General features: G+C 36.2%; 1 protein-coding gene across 14 annotated transcripts in view; it reads left to right on the top strand.

The window, feature by feature from the left end:
- The window catches only part of DMD (dystrophin), a 2269491-nt gene that overhangs the window by 781454 nt on the left and 1462348 nt on the right, over positions 1-25689 (top strand). For all 14 annotated transcript variants that reach the window (XM_050777140.1, XM_050777144.1, XM_050777148.1 and 11 more), the window contains one exon: positions 11185-11360. In XM_050777140.1, coding sequence (XP_050633097.1) covers positions 11185-11360 — 176 coding nt within the window. The remainder of the gene's footprint in view (positions 1-11184; positions 11361-25689) is intronic.

Here is a 25689-nt window from a genome sequence, read left to right as displayed (position 1 = left end):
GATTGCTGGGTTAAATGGTCTTTCTGCCTCTAGGTCTTTGAGAAATCTCTGCATTATCTTCCATAAGGGTTGAGCTAATTTACACTGCCACCAACAGTGTAAAAGCTTTCCCTTTTCTCCACAACCTCACCAGCATCTATTGTTTTTTGACTTCTTAATAATAGCCATTCTGACTGTTGTGAGATGGTATCTCATTGTGGTTTTGATTTACATTTCTCTAATGATCAGTGATGTTGAGTTTTCTTTCATATGTTTTTTGGTCACATGTATGTCTTCTTTTGAGAAATGTTTGTTCATGTCCTTTGCCTGCTTTTTAATGAGATTGTTTTTTTCTTGTAAATTTGTTTAAGTTCCTTGTAGACTCTGGACCATGGTCAGATGGATAGATGTCAGAAATTTTCTCCCATTCTGTAGGTTGTCTGTTTACTCTGATGGTAGTTTCTTTTGCTGTGCAGAAGTTATTTAGTTTAATTAAATCCCATTTGGTCAATTTTTGCTTTTGTTGCAGTTGTTTTGGCATTTTCCTCATGAAATCTTTGCCCATGCCTATGTCCTGAATTTTATTGCCTAGGTTTTCTTCCAGGGTTTTTATTGTTTTAGGTTTTGCATTTAAGTCTTTAATCTATCTTGAGTTAATTTTTGTATAGGTTGTAAGGAAGAGGTCCAGTTTCAGTTTTCTGCATAGGGCTATCCAGCTCTCCCAACACTACGTATTAAATAGGGAGTCCTTTCCCCATTGCTTGTTTTCTCAGGTTTGTCGAAGATCAGATGGTTGTAGGTGTGTAGTGTTATTTCTGAGTTCTCTATTCTGTTCCATTGGTCTATATGTCTGTCCTTGTACCAGTACCCTGCTCTTCTGGTTACTGTAGCCTTGTAGTATAGTTTGAAGTCTTAGCTTTTGGGCTGAGACGATAGGGTTTTCTGGATATATAATCATGTCATCTGCATACAAAGATAATTTGACTTCCTCTCTTCCTATGTGAATACCCTTTCTTTCTCCTCCCTGATTGCCCTGACCAGAACTTCCAATACTATGTTGAATAAGAATGGTGAGAGATGGCATCCTTGTCTTGTGCTAGTTTTCAGGGGGAATGGTTCTAGCTTTTGCCCATTCAGTAGGATATTGGTTGTGGGTTTATAATTTATGGCCCTTAGTGTTTTGAGGTATGTTCCTTCAATACGTAGTTTATTGAGAATTTTTAACATTAAGGGATATTGAATTTTATTAAATACCTTTTTCGTGCCTATTGAGATAGTCATGTGGTTTTTGTCTTTAGTTCTGTTTGTGATGAATCACATGTATTGATTTGCATGTGTTAAACGAACCTTGCATGCTAGGGATGAAACCAACTTAATTGTGGTAGATAAGCTTTTGGATATGCTGCTGGATTTGGTTTGCCAGTGTTGTATTGAAAACTTTTGCATGAGTGTTCATCAAGGATACTAGCCCGAAATTTCCTTTTCTTTCTTTCTTTTCTTTTTTATCTCTGCCAGGTTTTGGGATCAGGATAATGCTGACCTCATCATATAAGTTAGGGAAAAGTCACTTCTTTTCAATTTTTTGAATAGTTTCAGTAGAAATGGTAGCAGCTCTTTGTACCACTGGTAGAATTCAGCTATGATTCTTTCTGGACCTGGGCTTTTTTTGGTTGGTAGGATATTTATTACTGCCTCAATTTCAGAGCTGATTATTGATCTGTTCAGTGATTCAGTTTCTTTATAATTCAGTCTTGGGAGGGTATATGTGTTCAATAATTTATCCATTTCCTCTAGGTTTTCTAGTTTATGTGCATAGAGGTGTTTATAGTATTCCCTGATGGTTCTTTGTATTTCTCTAGAATCATTGGTGATATTCCTCTTCTAATTTTTGATTGTGTTTATTTGATTCTTCTCTTTTGATCTTCATTAGTCTAGCCAGAAGTCTATCTTTTTTATTTTTATTTTATTTTATTTTTTTCAAAAAATCAGCTCCTGGATTCATTTATTTTTTTGAAGGATTTTTCATGTCTTTATCTCCTTCAGTTCAGCTCTGATCTTGGTTATTTCTTGCTTGTTTGCTCTTGGTTTTCTAGTTCTTTTAGTTGAGATGTTAGGCTGTTCACTTGATATTTTTGTAGTTTTTTGATGTGAGCATTTAGTGCTATAAATTTCCTTCTTAACACTGTTTTAACTGCATCCCAGAGATTCTGATACATTGTCTCTTTGTTCTCATTAGTTTCAAAGAACCACAGAGATGGCAGCTGGTCTTCCCCCCAGAAGCTCTTTCCCAGGGAGAGATCAGAGCTCTATCCATAGAACCCTAGGTGGAATTGCTGAAGTCCCCCACAGGGAGGTCCCACCCAGTGAGGAGGATGGATCAGGCTCCCACTTAAAGAAGCAGACTGGCCACGATCTGGCAAAGGGTGCCACTCACTTTTAAACAAATCTCATGAGAACTCTATCACAAGAACAGCAAAGGGGAAGTCCACACCCATGATTCAGTCACCTCCCATTAGGCCCTTCCTCCAACACTGAAGGTGGAATTCAACATGAGATTTGGGTGGGGACAGAGAGCCAAACTGTATCAGAAAATAACAGCATCAACAAAATAAATTTAAAATTTAAAAATAGCTGAATAGTTGGTAATTGCAACTACAGTCATGTGCTGCATAACATTTCAGTCAACACTGAACCACATATATGACAGTGGTCCCATAAGATTATAATACTGTATTATTTTTTACTTTTATTTTTGCTTCAGGGGTACATGTGGAGATTTGTCATATAGATAAATTGCATGTCACAGGGGTTTGGTGTCCAGATTATTTTGTCACCCAGGTAATAAGCATAGTACCCAATAAGTAGTTTTTTAATCCTCGCCCTCCTCCTACCCTCCAGCCTCACGTAGACTACAGTGTCTGTTGTCCCCTTTGAGTTCGTGTGTTCTCTATGTTTATCTCCCACTTAGAAGTGAGAAAATGGCCTGTAATCCCAGCACTTTGGGAGGCCGAGACGGGCGGATCACGAGGTCAGGAGATCAAGATCATCCTCGCTAACCCGGTGAAACCCCATCTCTACTAAAAAATACAAAAAACTAGCCGGGCGAGGTGGCGAGCATCTGTAGTCCCAGCTACTCAGGAGGCTGAGGCAGGAGAATGGCGTAAACCCGGGAGGTGGAGCTTGCAGTGAGCTGAGATCTGGCCACTGCACTCCAGCCTGGGTGACAGAGCGAGACTCCGTCTCAAAAAAAAAAAAGAAGTGAGAAAATGTATTTGGTTTTCTGTTATTGTGTTAGTTTGCTTATGGTAATGGCCTCCAGCTCCATCCATGTTGCTGAAAAGAACATGATCTCATTTTTTATGGCTGCATAGAATTCCACAGTGTATATGTACCATATTTTCCTTATCTAGTCTACCACTGATGGGCATTTAGGCTGATTCCATGTGTTTGCTATTGTGAATAGTGCTGCAATAAGACATACATGTGCATATGTCTTTAGGGTTGAGGGATTTATATTCTTTTTGATATACTCAATAATGGTGATTGCTGGGTCGAATGGTAATTCTGGTTTATGTTCTTTGAGAAATCATCAAACTGCTTCCCACAATGGCTGAACTAATTTACATTCACATCAGCAGTGCAATAAACATTCCCTTTTCTCCACAACCTTGCCAGCATCTGTTATTTTTTGACTTTTTAATAGTAGTCATTCTGTCAAATGGTATCTTACTGTGGTTTTGATCTGCATTTCTCTAGTGAAGTTCAGCATTTTTTTCACATGATTGTTGTCTGCATGTATGTCTTTCTGAAAAGGGTTCATGTCCTTTGCCCACTTTTTAATGGTGTTGTTTGGTTTTTGCTTGTAAATTTGTTTAAGTTCCTTGTAGATTCCGGATATTAGACCCTTGTCACATGCAAAGTTTGCAAAATTTTTCTCCCATTCTGCAGGTTGTCTGTTTATTCTGTTGATAGCTTCTTTTGCTGTGTAGAAGATCTTTAGTTTAATTAGGTCCCATTTGTCAAGTTTTGTTTTTGTTTCAATTGCTTTTGGTGTCTTTGTTAAGAAATCTTTGCAATTTCCATGTCCAGAATGGCATTACCTAGGCTATCTTCCTGGGTTTTTATTGTTTTGGTTTTAGATTTAAGTCTTTAATTCACCTCGGGTTAATTTTTGTGTATGGTGTGAGGAAGGGGTCCAATGAATAGGCAATCCTTTCCCCATTTCTTGTTTTTGTTGATTTCATTGAAGAACAGATAGTTGTACGTGTGCAGCCTTATTTCTGGTCTCTCTATTCTTTTCCATTGGTTTATATGTCTGTTTTTTGTAACAGTACCATGCTGTTTTGGTTACTATATCCTTGTATAGTTTGAAGTCAGGCAGTGGGATGGTTCTGGCTTTTTTTTTTTTTTTTTTTTTTTTTTGCTTAGGATTACCTTGGCTATTCTGGCTCTTTTAGTGGCTCCATATGAATTCTTAAATAGTCTTTTTCTAATTCAGTGAAGAATGTTATTGGTAGTTTGTTGGGAATAGCACTGAATTTAAAAATGCTTTGGGCATTATGGCCATTCTGTCAATATAGATTCTTCCTATCCGTGAGCATAGAATATTTTTCCATTTTTTGTGTGTTATCTCTGATTTACTTGAGCAATACTTTATAATTCTCATTTTAGCAATGTTTCACCTCCTTGGTTAGCTGTATTCCTACGTATCTTATTTCTTTTTGGCAATTGTGAATGGGACCATGTTCTTCATTTGGCCTTAGCTTAAATGTTGTTGGTGTGTAGGAATACTAGTGATATTTGTACACTGATTTTGGATCCTGAAACTTTGCTGAGGTTGTGTATCAGATCAATGAGCTTTTGGGCAGAGACTATGGCCAAACTATAGAACCATGTCATCTGCAAACAGGGATAATTTGACTTCTTATATTCCTATTTGGATGGCTTTTATTTATTTATCTTGCCTGATTGCTCTGGCTAGGATTTCTAGTACTATGTTTAATGAGATTTGTAAGAGAGGGCACGCTTGTCTTATGCCGGTTTACAAGTAGAATACTTCTGACTTTTGCCCATTTAGTATACTGTTGGCTGTGGACTTTTTAAAGATGGTTCTAATTATTTTGAAATATGTTCCTTCAGTGCATACTTTTTTGAGGATTTTTAACGTGAAAGGATGTTGAATTTTATAGCATGCATTTTCTGTATCTGCTGAAATGATCATGTAGTTTTTGTTTTTTTATTTATGTGGTGAATGACATTTATTGACTTGTGTATGTTGAATCAACCTCGCAACCCTGGGATAGAAGTGCCTTGATCATGGTGGATTAGCTTTTTGGTGTGTTGCTGGATTTGGTTTGCTAGTATTTTGTTGACTATTTTTGCATCTATGTTCATTAGGGGCATTGGCCTGAAGTTTTCCTTTTTTGTTGTGTGTCTGCCAGGTTTTGGTATCAGGACGATGCTTGCCTCATAGAACAAGTTAGGAAGGAGCTGCTCCTCAGTGTTTTGAAATGGTTTCAGTAGGAATGATACCAGCTTTTCCTTCTGAATCTGTTAGTATTCAGGTGTGAATCTGTCTGATCCTGGGCTTTTTCTGGTTGGTGGGCTTTTTGTTCCTAATTTAATTTCGGAACTCATTATTGGTCTGTTCAATGATTCAATTTCTTCCTGGTTCAGGCTTGGAAGGTTGTATGTTTCTAGCAATTTATCCATTTCTTCCAGGTTTTCTAGCTTGTGTGCATAGAGGTGTTCATTATGAATAGTCTCTGAGGGTTTTCTCTATTTCCCTGGGGTCAGTGGTAACATCCCCCTTATTTTTTTATTGTGTTTTGAGTCTTCTCTCCTTTTTTCTTTATTAGTCTAGGTAGTGTTCTATCTTTATTATGAATTATTTCAAAGAACCAGCTCCTAGATTCATTGACCTTTTCTATGGTTTTTTGCATCTCATTTTCCTTCAGTTCAGCTCCAATTTTGGTTATTTCCTGTCTTCTAGCTTTGGGGTTAGTTTGCTCTTATTTCTCTAGTTCCTTGTAATGCTCATTTTGTAATTAGAGATCCTTCTAACTTTTTCATATGGGTGTTTTGTGCCATAAGCTTGCCTCTTAACACTGCTTTGGATGTGTCCCAGAGATTCTGGTATGTTACATCTTTTAAATTTTTCATTAGTTTCAAATAATTTCCTGATTTCTGCCTTAATTTCATTATTTAACCAGAGGTAATTCAGGAGCAGTTTATTTGATTTCCATTTTAATGTATGGTTTTGAGAAATTTTCTTAATATTGATTTCTATTTTTATTGCACTGTGGTCCAAGAGTGTTGTTGGTATAATTTTGTGGGTTTTTAAAAAATTTTCTAAAGATTGTTTTATGTCCAACTCTGTATATCATATTTTTATTATACCTTTAGAGATGTTTGGATACACAAATACTTACCATTGTGCCTACACTATTCAGTGTAGTCACATGCTGTATAGGTTTGTAGCTAGGAGTAATAAGCTGTACCACATAGGTTGGCTCTATGGTAGTCTATACTATCTAGGTTTGTGTAAGTACACTCCATGGTGTTTGTACAAGGACAAAATTGTCTAAGGATGAATTTCTCAGAATGTGTCCCAGTCGTTAAGTTATACATGACTTGTAGTAATTCCTAACAAACTGGAGACAGTGGTAGAAAAAAAGTATTTTATTTCATTGTATGTCCTTTTATATTCTTTAAATTTGCTTAGTTTTGCTTACATTGCTTTTTTTTAATGTGCATTTTTTAAACAAGTGGAAGAGAACATGGAAAGAAAGAATTTCATTGCTTGAGCATAGTTTGTTTTTTCCAGGCCTACCAAAATAACACAATCTTACTGCAAGAAGAGACACACCCTGGAATAATATCAGGAGGCTGGCGCATGCTCTTCCGATTTTTCTCAGAATGAGAAAATGTAAATTTTAACGTTTAAATTTTTTTAACATATGTAATCTTATGAGTGACAGGGTTGACTATAGAAAAATTCTTCATATTTCCCTGAGAGTTTAGAAAAGATAGTGGTTACTACTGATATTTACCATTATAGAGCACTTATTTTTCTCAGATATTACATCATTTAATTCTCGAAACCAGGACTGGCTACATAAGTTGTGGGCCCAGTGCAAACTGAAAACAAGGACTTCCTGTTCAAAACCTAAGAATTTCAAGACAGTGGAAGCAGAGCTTGAAAACAAGCATGGAAGTCTTCTGAGCAGGGGCCCTGGGCAACTGCATAAATTACCAGCCCATGAAGCTGTCCTTGCTTGTAATATACCTGTGAAGAAATGTGTTATCCCTACTTTAAATATGAAGAAAATGATGCACAGATTTGAGAAAAGAACCAACCAGCCCCAAATGTCACAGTATATAAACTATGGATCTGGTGTTGAATAACTGTGGAGCTTGGCTCCAAGGCCTCTACTTACAATCACTCTAAGAGGAATCAGCTCCCAAATGTAGAGACAAGTAATTCTAAACTATTTCGCATTTTTACTAGGCAAATTAACTTACAGATCAAATGAATAGTACTTTAAAAGGAAATATATTTTATTTTCATGATCTCATTTGAGAGTCTTAAATAGACTCATAATCAAAATGGAGAAAGGTGACTGGGTGATAGTATAGTTAGCTAAATAAAAAAATTGTTGAATATAGGTCAAAATATAGTCTACTCTAGTTTTGACTCTGCCATATTAAACAATTTACCGTGCTTGCAGTTTTCCTCTTTCTAGTGCATTGAGTGACAGGAGTATAATTCCATAGATCTTGACATATAAATAGAAATGATAGATTTAAAACAACAGTTTGGCAAAACTTTAAAAATTTTTCTTTGCTTACAAAAGCAACATTTTGCGGATAATATCTTATAGTAGAAATTTGGGAACTAAAGGAATACAGAAATATACACTGTACAACAGAAATTATCTCTACTTTGTCAAAAAAAAACAACGTTTATGTCTAGCATTGTTTATTCAATACTATAAAGCAAACATTTTCCAATGACATTAAAATATTTGAAATATAATACTCCATCCACATTCATATACCATAATTTACTTAAACTATCATCTGTAACATTAGGTTGTTTCCAAAATTGACTGTTATAAAGACCCTATAAACAAGGATAAATGTTATATGTAGCCTTCAGCATCAAATTAAATTTAAATGTTAAAATGCTAGCTGAGAGAAATCTGTTTTCATAACATTTAAAGAGAAAATTACTTGATTATGTTTGGTGTATGTAATTATTTTGTATACTAGTATTTTTCATATGGCATTCATCTTCACAATTATTTGTGTGATTATCATCTTCCTTATTTTACTATAAGGTTCCTAAATACAGAGTTTCTATTTTACTCATTTCTGAATGTCCTATAGTGACTATATATTCAACAAACATTAGAATTTTATTGAAACCTTGTGGTTCAGCTGCTGAATAACTTACACAGTTTTAGAATTCTTTGATTGACTATGGTGTCCAAAGCCAAGAAGCATTGGTTTTGGATGACGAATCAAATTAGATCTACTTCTAGCAAATAAATGGCATTATAGAGTTTGAAAATGATATTTATCAGGGTCATGATTATTAGATTTCAAATCTTTAAGACTATCAGGTAGAAATGATACTCAACTTACTCTGCTTTCCTTCAGAGTTCAAAGCAAGTTTTAACAAGAGGAAGTCTTAATGAGGCAGGATTCCTCTGGTTGTTAAGAAGATCTTTCCCAATGGGGAAAGTTTGCTTCCATGCCAAGAAAGGAGTTCTTTTTTTTCCGGGAGTAGTGAGTTCTGTAATAATCAGGAGGTTATGTTAAATGGCCTTCATAGTCCCTCTCCTGTCTACATTTGCTAATGATTCTAACACATAATTAAGTGTTTACAGTCAATAACTAAAAGCCGTAAGGAAATTTAGTACATGACTTTTTATTCTGATTATATGAAGTAGGTTTTGAAAGTGATTATTGATTTGTTATATGTAATGAGTTCTACCTTGTATTTACAGGGTGAATGCACAGTTTTCTTATTTCTCCATCCCAAAGGAAATGAAGTAGTATTTTTCAATTATAGTGTAGTAGTGATTATTATATAGAACAATTACAGACTCATGTCTTACTCTTTTATTAAAAATGATTCATTTTTTTTTCTTATCAGGCTTAGTATATTTTTAAATGCAGCTTCACAGTATATCATGTTGTCATTTCCCTTTACCCTCCATGGGTACATGTATCCAATTTTATAAGTAGATATCAATAAGAAAATATTAATATTACAGAAATTAAGACCCAAATATTTAGTAGCAGATGTGCTCTATAACATTAGATATAACTGCATAAATTAGCTTGGTATTTTCAGAATGTCTGCATTCTGGTCTGTATGTTTAAAATTAGGTCTTTTCTTAATCTGCAAAATATTATCTTCTAGCCACCACTGTATGCAAAGAAAGTTTGCTCATAGTTAAAAAAAATATTCAAATAAAAAAATAAATTATATAGGGATCCTACTAAAAACCATATTTTCTTTGCAAAGAAAGTTTGCTCATGGTTAAAAAATACTCAAAAAATAAATGCTCTTGGAATCCTGCTAAAAACTACAGTTTCTTTCTGACAAGAAATCTAATTTTATCACGTAGTGGTCATTTTGTGTTGGGTAGCGTGTTTGAGTTTATATTTTAAGCCTTTTTTTTAGAGCTATGTTGCTTTCTGCTTTCATCTTGACATAACTTGTCAATAGACTACAATTAAAGTTGTTTGAGGTTCAGTGATTGATTCTAAATAGTGAATTTATGGAGATCCTAGAGAAGATAAAACCTGTGCTTGGCAAATGTGGAAACTATAACTCTTAGTATCCTTTTAACCTACCAAAATGGAAATCCTTCAGGCCCTCACACATGTAAAGATGTGTCTTCAACAAAAGGTAGCCTTTTTAAGCTATATATGTCAAAGCAATTTTTACTTAAAACATCATGGAAAAGATTTTATTCCTTCCCTGTTAATTGCCAATTTGGAAGCTGAAATAAGAAGATCCTGAGGCTTTTCCCATTTCCTCACATGAAAGGAATCAGTCCTCATGTGTGAGGCAGGGAGATTACTGCAAACCCTTCCCTTACCTCTTGGCAAATTCAGGAAAATTGCTAAAATGAATCTTGACCCAGCCAGATCCCTGCTCCTATGACTGTAACTAAAGGCAGTTTCAATGCAGGCCTCTTGTGATTTCCTTGGAAATAGAACTTGTAAGTAAGTTGGATTACCACAAGGGTAATGATTACCATCCCAAGAGGTAACATTACAATCATCATAAGAGGAGCTCTGTGAGACAGAGGATAAGGAACAATGGTCTCACCATTATATGACTTGTCTATCTCATAATGCCCATGTATTGAGGTGATGGCCTCTCATGTCTTGGCTCACAAAATGTGTTTTTCCAAAGATGGATGAACTGTTGCCCACTCCCCCGCCCGCTACCAAAAGTATGAACAGGAAGTAATTGTGATTGTAAACCAAGAAGTGTCTCCAATGATGAATTTGGGAACTCAAATATTTGAACATAATCACTAATTTAAATCAAACAAGAGTGGTGTGTTTTTTAGCATTTGAATAACATTCAACATAAAGATATGTATGGACTAATAAGTACTTTATGTTAATCTTTTATTGTAATTTTAAAAGTCGGTTCACTTACTTGATTAAAGAGTCGCTCATTACCAAGTTGAAATAATTTTATTTAAAAATGTATAACATAAAATAATCAATGTATATGATAACCTAAAATGCATTCTACAAACTTAATAAGCATTTAAAATGTGCCAGGCAATGGAATTGGCACTGATGTACGTTACTAAAATTTATATTAATGTAAACATTTAAAGCAGCATGTAGAATTAACTATCAGAATGAATTACACACTACATTGTTCTCCTTTGTCCCCACCCCTTATTTCCTACAGTTTGACCAATAAATTGAAGGGGCACTAAATTTACTTGCGATGTTGAGATTACTTTCCTTTGCTATTTTAGTCGAGCTAACTTAAGTCAGATAAAACAATTTTATTTGGCTTCAATATGGTGCTATTTTGATCTGAAGGTCAATCTACCAACAAGCAAGAACAGTTTCTCATTATTTTCCTTTCCCACTCCAAGCAGTCTTTACTGAAGTCTTTCGAGCAATGTCTGACCTCTGTTTCAATACTTCTCACAGATTTCACAGGCTGTCACCACCACTCAGCCATCACTAACACAGACAACTGTAATGGAAACAGTAACTATGGTGACCACAAGGGAGCAAATCCTGGTAAAGCATGCTCAAGAGGAACTTCCACCACCACCTCCCCAAAAGAAGAGGCAGATTACTGTGGATTCCGAAATTAGGAAGAGGTGAGAGCATCTTAAACTTTTATCTGCAAATGAAGTGGAGAAAACTCATTTATAGCAGTTTTGTTGGTGGTGTTTAAACTTCAGCAATATTTCCAGACACCTCAGGTACCTGTAATGTCAGTTAATGTAGTGAGAAAAATTATGAAGTACTCTTTAAAATTTTCCCAAGAAATCACTATCGCAATATAAACTAAATGCTTAATGGAAATGGTGTTTTCCGGAGTGAAAGTACAAACTATAGGTGATAAACTACTGTGGTAGCATTTTAATCCTAAAAGTTTCTTCTTTTTTTTTTTTTTTTTTTTTTTATAAAGGGCCTGCTTGTTGAGTCCCTAGTTTTGCATTAAATGTCTTTTTTTCCAGTAACAGAAAGTGCATTTTCATCAAGAAGTACACCTATAATAGATGAGATCCACCCTGCTAGTTTATGAGAACATGATGTCTCAATCTGCGCATCCTAAATCAGGAGTAATTACAGAACAGATTTCCTGTTCTTTGATATTTTTAAAGTCTTATCTTGAAGGTGTTAGAATTTTTAACTGATCTTTTTGTGAATATTCAAAATTACGCATTTTAGATAAGTTAGGTATTATGTAAATCAGTGGATCTATTAAAATGATGGCAATAAAATTTTATGAGTGCAAAGCTGGCATAAAAATTATTTTAAAAGGTACAGTTTCCCTTTCATTCCAGTTATTGTAATTCTAAGATTAAGAAAGAACATTAAAATCTACCATATGTTTCTAAGCAGCATATGTTTAGAAACTCATGGAACACTTGACATTAGAATTTGTGTATGCCAGGATAGAGAAGTATGAAAAGAACACACATCTAAAAATACCATGTCAGATGTTCTAAGAAAAAAATCTAGAAAAGTTATTCAAATATATTATTTGGGACTTTCAGTACTTCTCTATTAACTAATGACTTATGACCTACTTTGATAATTCCAAAGAAAATCACTGGGCCTTTTCTCCCTGGTTGTGTCAGCTTGGCTAAGCAAATCTGCTAGTCCAGGGGTCAGCAAACTAAGGCCTGCTAACCAAATCTAGCATGCTGCCAGTTTTGTATGGCTCATCAGTCAAGACGTGTTTTTACATTTTCAAATGGTTGAAAATAAAAGAAAAACAATATTTTATGACATGTCAAAATTACGTAAAATTCAAATTTCGGCGTTATGAGTAATGTTTTAGAGGAACACAGTCATACCGATTTATCATTTACGATTACTTTCACATTACAAAGGCAGAGTGTGAATAGTTGTAACAAAAACTGTGTAGTCCACAAAGCCTAAAATATTTGTTATCTATCCTGTCACAGAAAAAGTTTGTTGACCTTTGCTCTGGTCAAATGGCTCTCAAACTCTATGAATATTAGTATTCTTTCTGGGGCAACAACTATCAGGAACTTCCAAGCCCTCTACTCTTGGTGGTAATAGAAAGTCTAACAAAAATTGACGGAGTAAAAAAGTATAATGGCACACATCCGTGAAGCTTTTGATGAATTTTCTTTTTATTATTCCTAGTAAGATGTACGTTAACTTGTTTGTTGTCACATTAAACATGTGTTATGCACAATGCTTAGTGGACATATAGATTTATGGATACTTTGCAACATTCCAACAACCCTCCAACAGTTCTCCAAACAGAGTAATAGGGACACCTAGTTGCCTAACCCTCTTAATGTCTTCTTGCCTAATACAGAAATTAACAAAGCAGGCGGATTCATGTCAATCTCTGTCTTCAGAAGCTTATTATTGGCTTCTGTTTGGAGAATGGATTGTGTTGGAAAAAAAAAAGTTTGTTCTGACTTCTTTTTGTTTTCAGGAAAGAGTGACTGACTGGTGGTGAAATATCTTGTCTCCAACATTTGTTTGTATCATAAGTTTTCAGCAATTTTTGTAAGTGCCTAAATGAGAAGTCCCATTGGGCACATAAAGAAAGATTCTTCAAATAAAAGCTAACATTAATTGAGGATTTATTATGTGCTCAGTAGTAGATTCAATGCTTTATTGGGAATGTGTGTATTTTTCCCAATAACCTCCCAAAATAGGTATGGCTATTACAACTTTATAAAATTATACACAGCTACAGAGTGCCTGAGCCAGGATTTGAACTGAAATAGCTACAAAACCTGGACTGTGTAGTAAAATGTCTTTTTCATGGATATATGAGTAAGGTATTCCTATTGGTTTACCTGAAGCTATCCTAGATTACACCTGTCATCCCAGCATAATTATATATAGCATCAACTTTCACTCTCAAGTATGTCCTGATTTGGACAGCAAAATTATCTGACCACTCTATATAAGACACTTGATTGATAAATTTAGACTGAACGAAGTTAGCAAAAAGGCAAACATTTAGGAACAAATTCATTAATTGATAATTGTCTACAGGGTGGAATCTTGTTAAAGTATTGTAATGATTAAAGAGACGTCATGCAAATATAACCATAAGCTTTATATTAGCTAGTGCCTCGTTTTTGTATCATGCGAAGCCCACTAATATTTCACTGAATATTGAGGTCTTGACCATCTGTTGAATATTGTTTTATTTAAATCATGTCCTCTTCCAGCTTCTTTGACACACTACCAGTTGTCACCCACGACTCTCTGCCTGACTTGTTTTATTCCTTCTGCCTAATTCCTATGGGAGTATCACATAAATCCATCTCTTTGCCGTTCTGACTTCTTTTTTTTCGTTTGTTTGTTTTTGCTTTGTTTTGTTTTGTTTTTTGAGACAATGTCTTGCTCTGTCACCCAGGCTGGAGTGCATTGGTGCAATCTCAGCTCACTGCAACCTCCGCCTCCTGGGTTCAAGCAATTCTCTGCCTCAGCCTCCCGAGTAGCTGGAATTACAGGCGCCTGCCACCACGACCTGCTAATTTTTTTGTGTTTTTTAGTAGTGACAGGGTTTCACCGTCGTGGCCAGGCTGGTCTTGAGCTCCTGACCTCGTGATCCACTCACCTCAGCCTCCCAAAGTGCTGGGATTACAAGCATGAGCCACCGTGCCTGGCCTTTTGACTTCTTTATCTGAATTATCTCCTCTCATTGATTCGAGCCTGGCTGTAAGTGACTGACTCCCAAATCATGTAGCTCCAGATGTGACACTCTCCCTCAAATTAAAGCTTTATATCTCTAAAGCTATTTCCACTTGTGCATCCAGCCACTGCCTCAATGTTCGTTTTTATCAAATGCAAACATTTGTTCCTTCCAATTAACCATACCTACTTATACATTGCACACATATTTTAGTTATTATAATTCATTGCCTGTGTGTCTAGAAGAGTATCAAATATTGAAAAAATCATGGCTTTTGGAATCAGAATTACTCAGGTTTGAATGCTGCCTGCTTTTTTTGTTTTTGTTTTTGTTTTTTCCCCAACTTTTAAGTTCAAGGGGTAAATGTACAGGTTTGTTACATGGGCAAATTGTGTGTTGTGGTTGTTTGGTGTAGAGGTAATTTTGTCTCTCAGGTAATCAGCATAATATCTGATAGGTAGTTTTTCCATCCTCATCCGCCTCCCACCTTCCACCCTCAACTAGACCCCAGTGTCTATTGTACCCGTCTTTGTGTCCATGTGTACTCAATGTTTAGCTCCCACTTAGAGGTGAGAACCTGTGGTATTTGTGAAACCTGCCCATTTTAATTACTAGCTTATGAGCACAGGCAAATTACTTGTTATCTGTGCCTCAGATTCCAGTAATCTCACTTTATAAAACACCAGTCATGAGTCATGAGAATTAAATGAGAAGCATTTAATACATTGCCTTTAAAGTGGTAAACATTCAATAAATGCAATGGTTATGATTCTTGTTTGGTGGTGGAGACCGTAGAGACGATGAAGATGGAGGAAGATTGTGATGGGTAGGAGGGATAAAAGTGATGGTGGGAGAGGTAAAGATAGTCGAGGTGGTGATGATGGTGGTGGAGGTAGTGATGGAGATGGTAGTCACATATTATTGACAGGGAAAAATTCCGTAGTAAACATTATCTCAAACCTAACAAATATAAAATTACCTTCCTGTTTTCCTCTTCAAAACAGCATTTACCACCTGACATCTACAGTTCTGTGAATCTTATACTTTCTTCTCCTTATTTATTATAATTAGATTGTAAGGGCAAGTGCCATCATTTCAGTCATTTCATGATCATTCACATTGCCAAGTCCATAACCTGAGCCATATACCTCACTGTGGAGAGAACTGCCCTCCTTTCTAATTGATCGACCTAAAATGAATAGATCTAAAATGATGCTTTTTGCTGTCTCTCCAGTCCTGCAAATTTCCATAACCCGAGATGCCTCCAAAACAAAACTCAAGCACTTCCTATGGCATTAAGCATTATTCTCATTCTCCACTAATTCTATGTCTACCTTCCCAATAATAATTATTCCACCTCAGCCGGTAAATTACATTCATTTGGTTGTATGCCTTCACGCCACTCACATAAAATTTCTCATTGCCAGTCACAACAAAGAAAGCCTATTATTACACTTCTTTATATTTTACTTAGATTCCACTGTAGTAAATACTGTGGATACAATAAATAACCAATAAATGTTTGTTGAGAGAGTGAATGGTATATAATTCAAATAATTGTAGTAACTAAGATTTGACATTCCAATATCATTTAAAAATTCTACCTAGCTAGCTGTTCCTGGAATTGTTCTTGATAATAAACATGTGACCATTCTAATGATCTTTAATAATTCCAATTTTACCCATTAGGGTATCCTTATTTACTCAAAACAATTAAGGGATTTAAAATTCAGCTTTCTACCACAACATAGTTTCTTAGCAATCTAAGGTACATTTAGTTGATTCCTAAATAATTACACAGTTTCTACATATGTTGTATTTATTGCATACATTTTTCTCTTTACACTGAGATTTGCAAAAGTGATGACCTTGGGTCACAACACAATTATTTCTAATAGCGGATTATTCCTGCAATTCAGTGCTATTACTTTACATGTAGGTAATTATCAGTGGAACTCAGCCTAGGTTAAAACTAGATCTATTATCTAGTTAATTGGTATTTATCCAGGTGATTAGTTCCTAATCATGTAGCAGTTATTTTAAGGGATTTTTCAAAAAAGCTTTAATTTATACTTTTGTAGCAACCAGGCAAAACGAATGGCAAATTGTTTCTAAGTAAATGCCATCTTAATAAAGATAATTTCCCCCAAGTAAAGTGTTCATAAATGAATATCTTTGTCCTCAAGGACAATGTAGAGGCATTTTGAAATGCCTCAATTCACCTGGTCTCTGTTTTTTTCCTCCAGGGTAAGCAGACAGAATGTAAGCTTGCTTTCTCTGGCTATTTCCTGCATCCTAACTAAATAGAAGAATAAATTGGCTGATCTACATACCTGAATTAGTATTATATATTCTACTTTTTAGTTTGTTTCTGTTTTTTGTTTGATTTTCTTTTTATGGCTGCTGTCCAGATGAAGTTAAATTGTGTCACATCTCTGTAAAAAAAATTAGATAACTGTTACATAAGACCTCTCTCCAGTTTTATGAGATTCATGCCTAAAACATTTTTGTTTTAAATATTGATTATAACTTGGGTTTCTAAATTAAAATCTGAAAATTGTATGGTAAAATATACCAATTTATTTGAAGGACCTAATTAGATGATTAATGTATCCGTGAACTTTTTTTTTTATGTTCTATATGATAAATTGATCCTAAAATATCTGGGATGTTGAAGTCAGTAATGACACTTTTGCCCATTGGCACAGCCCATAGAAACAAAACATTTTAGATGATTTGCTTCATTTTTTCCTAAGGAAACTAGACTTGGGCATGGTTACAGGTTAATTGAGGCCCAGAAAGGTTAAATAACTTGCTTTCAGTTGCAAAATAAGGACTAGTGCTGAGTCTCCTAAATCCATTCTAGTGTTATCTTTGCAATGCCATGTTTCTTTTTGTGTATTAAAGTAAAATGACCTTGGTCATAAATTCAGATTTTACTTTAGACACTATTTTTGGTTAAAAAAAAAAAAAAAAGAAATAGAAACCTTGCATACCATCTTCAGATCCTCAAAAAGATAACCATCTATTAAATGTTCTTGAGATTATGTTGTCTTGTGCATCAAGAATAAATCAATAACAGTGTTTTGAAGAATATAGTAATGTGAATTCTAGAGAATGCTGTGGGATCAGAGAATACTTCGAACAGTAATATTCAAACTACAGTGCATGAAACAGCATCATCACCTGGGAGCTTCTTTGAAATGCAGATTTGGAGGGCCCTTCCCAAACCTGCTGGATCAGAAACTCTGCTGGTGGGCCCAACAATATTTTACAAGCACTCTTGGTGATACTGATATACCATAAAATTTGAGAACCCTCTCACTTGCATGACAACAGTGGTTCTCATACTTCAGCATGCATCGGAGTCACCAGAGTTTCTAATTCTAATAGGCGTAGAGTGGTTCCGAAGAATGTTAATTTCTAACAAGGTCCCAGGTGATCCTGCTGCGACTGATTTAGGGCCCGCACTTTGGAAATCAGTTCACTGGAGTGTCTTCTCTGTTACAGTCTGACCCCTGATTCTGTTTCCTTATGCCAGCCCCCATAAAGGGGCTTTCAGGCACGTCCATGTGAAGAGACCACCAAACAGGCTTTGTGCGAGCAACAAGGCTGTTTATTTCACCTGGGTACAGGCAGGCTGAGTCCGAAAAGGGAGTCATGGAAGGGAAACAGGGGTGGGGCTGTCTTACAGGATTTGGGTGGGTAGTGGAAAAGAGAAAAGTAGGGTTTTTCTCTTATGGGCAGGGGCGGGGGTCACAAGGTGCTCAGTGGGGGAGCTTCTGAACCAGGAGAAGGAATTTCACAAGGTTAATCACTCAGTTAAGGCAGGAACCGGCCATTTTCACTTCTTTTGTGATTCTTCACTTGCTTCAGGCCATCTGGACATATACGTGCAGGTCACAGGGGATACGATGGCCTAGCTTGGGCTCAGAGGCCTGACAGGGGCCATCTATTACTGGGTAGGTTAAGGGATGCTACTGTCGCATCTTGTGACACCTTACTGCTTTATGATGAAATGATCTATTCATATGCTTGTTTCATCCACTAGAATTAAAGCTTCCCTGGGCGAGGATCCATTTCTTGTTCATTACCTGTGTGGTCTTCTGTGTAGTAGATGCTTAATTCAAGCTGTGAATAGAAATGTACTATAATGAGAACTGGTCCTATGAGATACTATATGTATCTCTGGATGTCTGGCTACAGCAGCTATGTGAAAATGTATTCTTCCAGAATGCAAGGCATAAAAGAATATCAACAGGGAAGAAGACAGGATCACATTCTCAGAGCTGTGGCATATAGTTTTGTTTGTTCTTTGAGTGAAGAAAATGGTACTCACACTTACTCATCTAAAAGGAGAAGCATAGTTGAGTGCAAATAAAAGTCAGTTTTTAATCAGAAGACCTGAACTCTCTCTATTCCCTTATGTACTCCTGATTCTTTCCTTTACCCTCTCATGCTCTACATCAAGCACTGAAACTGCTCTCAGCAAGGTCGCCAGAGAGCTCCTTAATTGCCAGCTCCAAAGGTCACTCTTCAGTTCTTTTTCCTTTTTGACCTTTGTCTTGTGCTTGACAGAGATGATTAGTCCCTTCTTGAAATTTTTCTCTCCTGCAGTTTCTGGGACATTGTTCTCTCCTGTTTTCTTTCTTTTGCTTTCAGACTATATCTTCCCAGTCTTCTGTTCCTGCCCTTTAATGTCAGTCTCCATAAGACTCAAATTGTGATTTTATTTTCTTACGATGCTTTATGTTTTGGGGAAATATCATTTATAATCTTTATCATTCACCTATATTTTTGATTCACAAATTGATATTTCTAACTCCCTGTCTCCTGATGCTCATACCTATATAATTCAAACGCTTATAGGCTATGTATTCCTGGATTTCTGACTGGAATCTCAAATGTAGTTTTGCAGTTTAGATCCTACAACTCTAGAGAGGGTCATTCCCATCATAGTCTCTAAGAATGGCACATCCTGAGCTTGTGCAGTGAACAACCTGTGCAGCCATTTACAGTGGTCATGATATCTGCCACATCACTAAATCCCTCCAAATATACCTGCTAAATTCTCTGTAGTTTGTTATTTTTATCTACACCCTTGTGGCCTTCAGCCTAGTTAAAACTGAAATTTTTCTATATGAAATTTTTAACTGATTTCTCTGCCTCTGGTCTCACCTCTCTTATCCATGCTCTTCACAGCCTCCCGAGGGATATCTTAAAATGCAGTTTTAATTAGATCATTCCCCTGCCCATAAATCTTGAAATGCATGGCATAGAAATTATTTTGTGATCTTTAACTGCCTACCTCTCCAGCTTCACTCCCTTCTCCTCTGCTCCATTTTTTAAAAAAAATTATACTAGTGCTACTCAAAATAACTTGCAAACTTTTTATTACCAGTCCACAATTGAGATAAGAAACTTGAGCCAGAATATAAATCAATGTACTACTTCCTTTGTCAAGAGAGTTTGGCAATTAAAAGCAAAATACAATGAAATCGTTTGTTTAGTGACTCAGTTGATTTATACTCTGGTGAAAAGTCTTTTCTTCTTACAGACTAATAGCAAACAGTTCACTGTCTGCTACAGACTGTATTTTGATCCACACTGCCCTATGCTTTAGCTTAAATTAACTACTCTTTTATCTCCAAATGCTCTGCTTTCTTAAGCTTTTGTTTTTTTGTACCTATTGTTTTCTCTACCTAAGATTCTCTTTAGATACCTTTCTTTTTCCCATCCCCATATTACCTGCCGCCCTGCTACTAACCACCTTGTCTTTCTGTTCTCAGCCATTTATTTTTGTTTTGTTTTGTTTTTGAGACAGAGTCTCGCTCTGTTGCCAGGCTGGAGTGCAATGGTGCGATCTCAGCTCACTGCATCCTCTGCCCCGTGAGTTCAAGCGATCGTCCTGCCTCAGCCTCCCAAGTAGCTGGCACTACAGGCACACGCCACCACGCCCAGCTAATTTTTGTATTTTTAGTAGAGACGGGGTTTCACCGTGTTGGCCAGGATGGGCTTGATCTCTTGACCTTGTGATCCGCCTGTCGCGGCCTCCCAAAGTACTGGGATTGGAGGCATGAGCCACGGTGCCCGGCCAGTTCTCAGCCTTTTTAGCACTTCCATTAAAACACTTGCCAAATTGTATTGTAATGACTTTGTTTTTGCATGCCTGTATCTCCAGTAAACTCCTTGAGGGAAGAAACGATTTCTTGTCATCTCTAGACCTACAGTGCCTAAACCAGAAGTCAGCGCATAGTAGGTATTGAATAAATATTTATTGGATGTTGACGAGTGATCTTCCAGGTTTTGTGCAAGTCTTGTCAGAAAAACAAATCACTGTAAGTGATTTAAAGAGAGGAAACCTAATACAAGGAATTGGCTAAGCAGGTAGTAGAAAACTGAGACGCAGCACAGGGGATGGAGAAGCAACTCAAAGCACTAGCAACATAAGGAAGCTGCTAATATCCCTAGAGCTGGAGAAACAATACAGGAAAAGTGATATTACCAGAGCTCAGAAGCTGGGGCTTTCTAACAGAGATTAAACTAAAGTTAGAAATGCCAGGCAGAAAATTGGATTGTTGAAGAGGGAGCTAGCTATCCAGAGAAAACTGAAGCCACAGTAGAGATACAGCTGCTCTAGAAATGCCACCCAATGTAGTTGGAGAAGAAAAAAGACCTTGGCTTTTCTCTTCCTCCCACCTTCCAATATTCTTCCATTGCTTCCAAAGGAACCATTAGGAGGGCAAGTAGTGTTGGGAAATGTATATCCCTCTGATACAGAAAGGACAGAAGAAAAGTGGAGAATAGATCTGAGAGCAGATGGGCATATTACTACACAGATGGGTTCTGGCCTTGCATCTTCTACTCATAAACTATGTGACTTAATCAAGTCACTTCATCTCCCCAAGAATCTATTTCTTCACCCCTGAAATGGAATTTATACGGCCTGCCTTGTTTGCCCTCACACTGTGGAAATTATATTACACGTGTTTGTCTTGAAGAGTGTTTACATTTTTAAAAAATACCTTCTTTCCCCAGGAGAAAGATGAGTTTCTGATTATTAACTCAGAAATGGTGTCTTCCCATTACCACATTTATGCGATAATAGAAAATATTATTCTTATTCTGACATCTTCTGAGATTATTCTTAGTAAAGTCTTCCCTGTTGAGAAACCTGTATCTTTACAAATGAACACATACCATGCTACCACAGAGATACAAAAATGATGCCAGGCTGGGATGGCCTGAATTGTGTCCTCCCTAAATTCTTATATTGAAGCCCTAATCTCCAATGTGATGGAATTTGGAAATGGAGACTTTGGAAGATAATTTGATTTAGATGACATCATGAAGATAGGGCTCTCTTGAGGAGATTAGGACCCTTTTAAGTAGAAACATCAAAGAGCTTGCTGGCTCCTTCTCCCCACCTTGGGAGGACACAGAAAGAAAGAGGTTACATCAGGCTGTTCTTGCACTGCTATAAATAAATACCTGAGACTGGGTAACTTATAAGAAAATTGATTTAATTGGCTCATAGTTCTGCAAGCTGTAGAGGAAGCATGGTGGCATCTGCTTCTGGGGAGGCCTCAGGAAGTTTCCAATCATGATGGAAGGCAAAGGGGGAACAGGCACATCACATGGAAGAATGGAAGAAGGAGAGAGAGACAGTGCAGGGGGAGGTGGCACACATTTGTAAATGACCAGATCTCAGGAGAACTCACTATCACAAAGACAGCACTAAGCCATGAGGGATCCGCCCCCATGATCCAAGCACCTCCCACCAGGCCCCATCTCCAGCACTGGAGTTTACAGTTCAGCATAAGATTTGGAAAGGGACGAATATCCAAACTATACCAGAGGCTGTCTGCAAGCCAGGAAGAAGGCTGTCACCAGGAACCAACCCTGCTGGCACCTTAATTTTGGAATTCTAGCCTATAGAACTGCGAGAAATAACTGGCTGTTGGTTAAGCCACCTAGTCTGGTGTTTTGTTATGGCAGTGCAAGCTGACTAAAACTGGTTTTGTAAAGCAATGAGTATTACTTCTGTTTTGACTAAAGTTCATAGAGATGCTTACTAGCAGAGTAGATGGATTGAAACAGGTCATGATGCTGGCAATGGGGCATTAAGTACACGTCAGATTGAAATGGCTTTCCACATTGCACTAGATCCTTCCTCAACCCAGGTTGGAAGTTATTTAAATTTGAAAGACCCACAAGCATATTGAATTCTCTTAAACTCAGGGACCTTTCACACTGAGAGTGTTCAAAGTTTAAATTGCCTCCCATAGGATCCAGGTCATCATCCAATGCATGGTGGGTTTCTTTGAACACTTCTATAGTCATTATGAGTCCATATCATTTCAAGAAAGAAGGGACAGCAACATTAGTTTTCATGCTAATTTTCCTGTTCACTGAACTAATATCTAATGGATTGCTAGGATTTGTAAAACACTCCAGTTATTTTAACTGTAAACCTAACCTTTCCCTCAGGAAGCTTGCACCCAGCATAAACTGTCATGAAGAAGAAGTACTAATACAATGTTAGAAAAGTTGTAAGGAAGAAAAGTTCACTTCCTGCTTGAGACTTAGGCGTGGAAGGCTCATGGGAAAATTAGCATCTGATTGGACAATTAAAGAGTAGGGAAGCATTGGGCTCAAGATGAGGGAAAGTGACAGTTCAATGCGGGGGAAAGTCTGTATACAAAAAAACCTTAAATGGGATTATTAAGTATTCTTGTTTGCCTAGAGCAGAAGTATGAAGTAAAGGAAGTTTAGAAGTAAGGAATGAGGTTGAAAAGCTAGATTGGGTTCATAATAACTAAAGGTTTTCAATAAAAGATTAAGGAATGTAGACTGTAACCTTCTGGCCATGGAGAGCCATTGCATATTTTTGAGAGAGAGAAATATGATATGGCTACTGTGAACCGTATCATTTTGATCTCACTTGCGAGCTGGGAGAGAGAGGCCATCTTACCTTGGTTTCATAGACTGGGAAGGGGGTCCGAAAATTTTTCTTTAAAGGTTCAGACAGTAAATATTTTAGGTTTTGTGTATCACAAAATTTATTTTACAACTACTCAGCTCTGCTGCTGTAGCTAGAAAGCAGCCGTAAATAATGTATAAATGAATGAGCATGACTGCATTCCAGTAAAATTTTATTTACCAAATTAGATGGCAGACCATATTCATCCCATAGAACATACTTTGGGGATTCCTGCACTAACGGGTAAAATGAGACTATTTTGCTGTTGGTTTTTGTTTATATGTTTTATTGTCTTTGCTATAGCTGTGTTTGCAGTTTTTATTCTTGTTATTCCAGTTGTGGCATTTACTTTATCAGTCATTAACAAGACACTAAAACAAATATGACCACTCTCACACGTGAGAAAGTGAAAAATGACATAGAGATAGCTTGAAGCCAGTTAAAAAAGGATCATGGAAGATAATAACAATAGCTAATATGTATATGGTTTCTACCAAATATTTGCTACATATTAATATATTTCACACTTAAAAGAGCATTACAAAGTAAGTTTTATTATTGTCACTCTTTGCCAATGATAACAATGTGCCACAGAAATTTCAAGTGACTTGCTCATGGTCACATAGTTTACAAAAAGCAGCACAGCTAGGATTTGAACCCAGACAACCTAGCTCAGGATGCTGCCTTCGGAAACTCCTCGCCTTGCTGTCTTTTAATAAGTTAAAGGTGATTTTATCAAATTATTTAGCGAAATAAAATGCTTGACTGGAACTCCTTAAGAATTTGCCGAAGCCTATGGACACTGTGCACTTACTCTAGATTGTCTGTTCTACATTCTGAAGTATCGTGGACTGACTAGTGTTCCGTGGGAACATTTGATTATCTTTAAATACAGAGACCTTTTTCACTCAAAAGATTTCTTTAAAATTTAGATGTCTTTTTCTGCATCAAAAATAAGTGGAATTTCCATATAATTGAACTTTTTTTTTCCAAGTAGAAGACTTCTGGAGCTCACCATGGTCTTAACTACATTATATAATAAGCAGTAACTCTTTTCATCTATGCTTAATTTTTTCTCTGATGTGGGAAAATGTGTTATCAGATTAGAAAGTTGAGGATTTTAGGAAATTAAGGGAAATTCCAAGGTAATAATAAATTGGGAAATAAATTATTTTATATTGCCATTAGGGTACAAAGTATACAACTAAGGATCATAGTTTAGACTAATGAAAATTTTCAGAATTAATATCCAATCAAATTTTGGTATAATCCAAGATAGCATAGTCAAAACCACTAAATTACTGTACTGTGTAGCAATGAACAGTAATTCTATGTTGACTTATCCTTATTATTTTTTTTTAAGATGGGTTTCTCTTTGATTTGGAACAAAAGAAAAATGTAGTGCGGTAGAAATCTTTGGATTCAGACAGACCTGTTCTTGAGTCTTGACTCAATGCTTCACTGTATATTGAAACTAAATGAAGATCTTCAACTTTTCTATTCATGATCAATCTACAAAAATAAAAACTATAATGAATAACATGCAAGGTTTCTTGAGAGATTGTTTTCTTTTTGAAAACCTGTGACCTGATTAAGATGCTTAAAATGATATTTGTCTCTTTACTTTAAATTTGAATGGAAGTTTGGCATTTTTAAAAACTTCAGGTGATATAGCAGTATAATTTTAAGCTGCTTTATAGAACACAAGTGTCCACATATTTAATTAAACATTCAAAAATTAGTTAAAATTAATGAACTTGGGAGAGAAAACTACTTGGTACATAATCCAGAAAATTTTACTAAATTATTGGAACTAAGCATGACTCTCCAAACTGTGGACATATTTTCTCAAGGGATTCTATGTCTTATGGCTTCAAGATATTTTTGTGTGTGCCTCAAAATGGCTGAAGGCATTTTAACTGTGCATCTGAGAGTGTCTTACTAACATTTTTTGTACACCATTTTATCTATATCTTTGGACATTTTACGTTTCTGTGTAAGTAAAACTTCCATGAAAAATCCTTTCGTTACCATATTATCGTTATGTAGATAAGAAAATGAAAGAGAAGCCAAATTGAAGCTGTGAAAGGGAATGTACGCCCTCTAGTGACCCACATTTATTTCTCCCAAGGACATATGCAGCTTTTCAATTTCATCATTTTAAATAAACTTTACATTTGATTTTAAAATATATGACTCAGGATTTTCAACTTGAGTATATTATATTGTATGATCATAGATTTATTACTATGACAAGATTTCATCTATCATTTAAGAGAAAGTTTCTATTAACTTGTGTTAA

This window comes from Macaca thibetana, chromosome X (assembly GCF_024542745.1).
Source record: "Macaca thibetana thibetana isolate TM-01 chromosome X, ASM2454274v1, whole genome shotgun sequence".
NCBI classification, from domain to species: domain Eukaryota; kingdom Metazoa; phylum Chordata; class Mammalia; order Primates; family Cercopithecidae; genus Macaca; species Macaca thibetana.
This window is presented reverse-complemented; position numbering and strand designations above follow the sequence as displayed.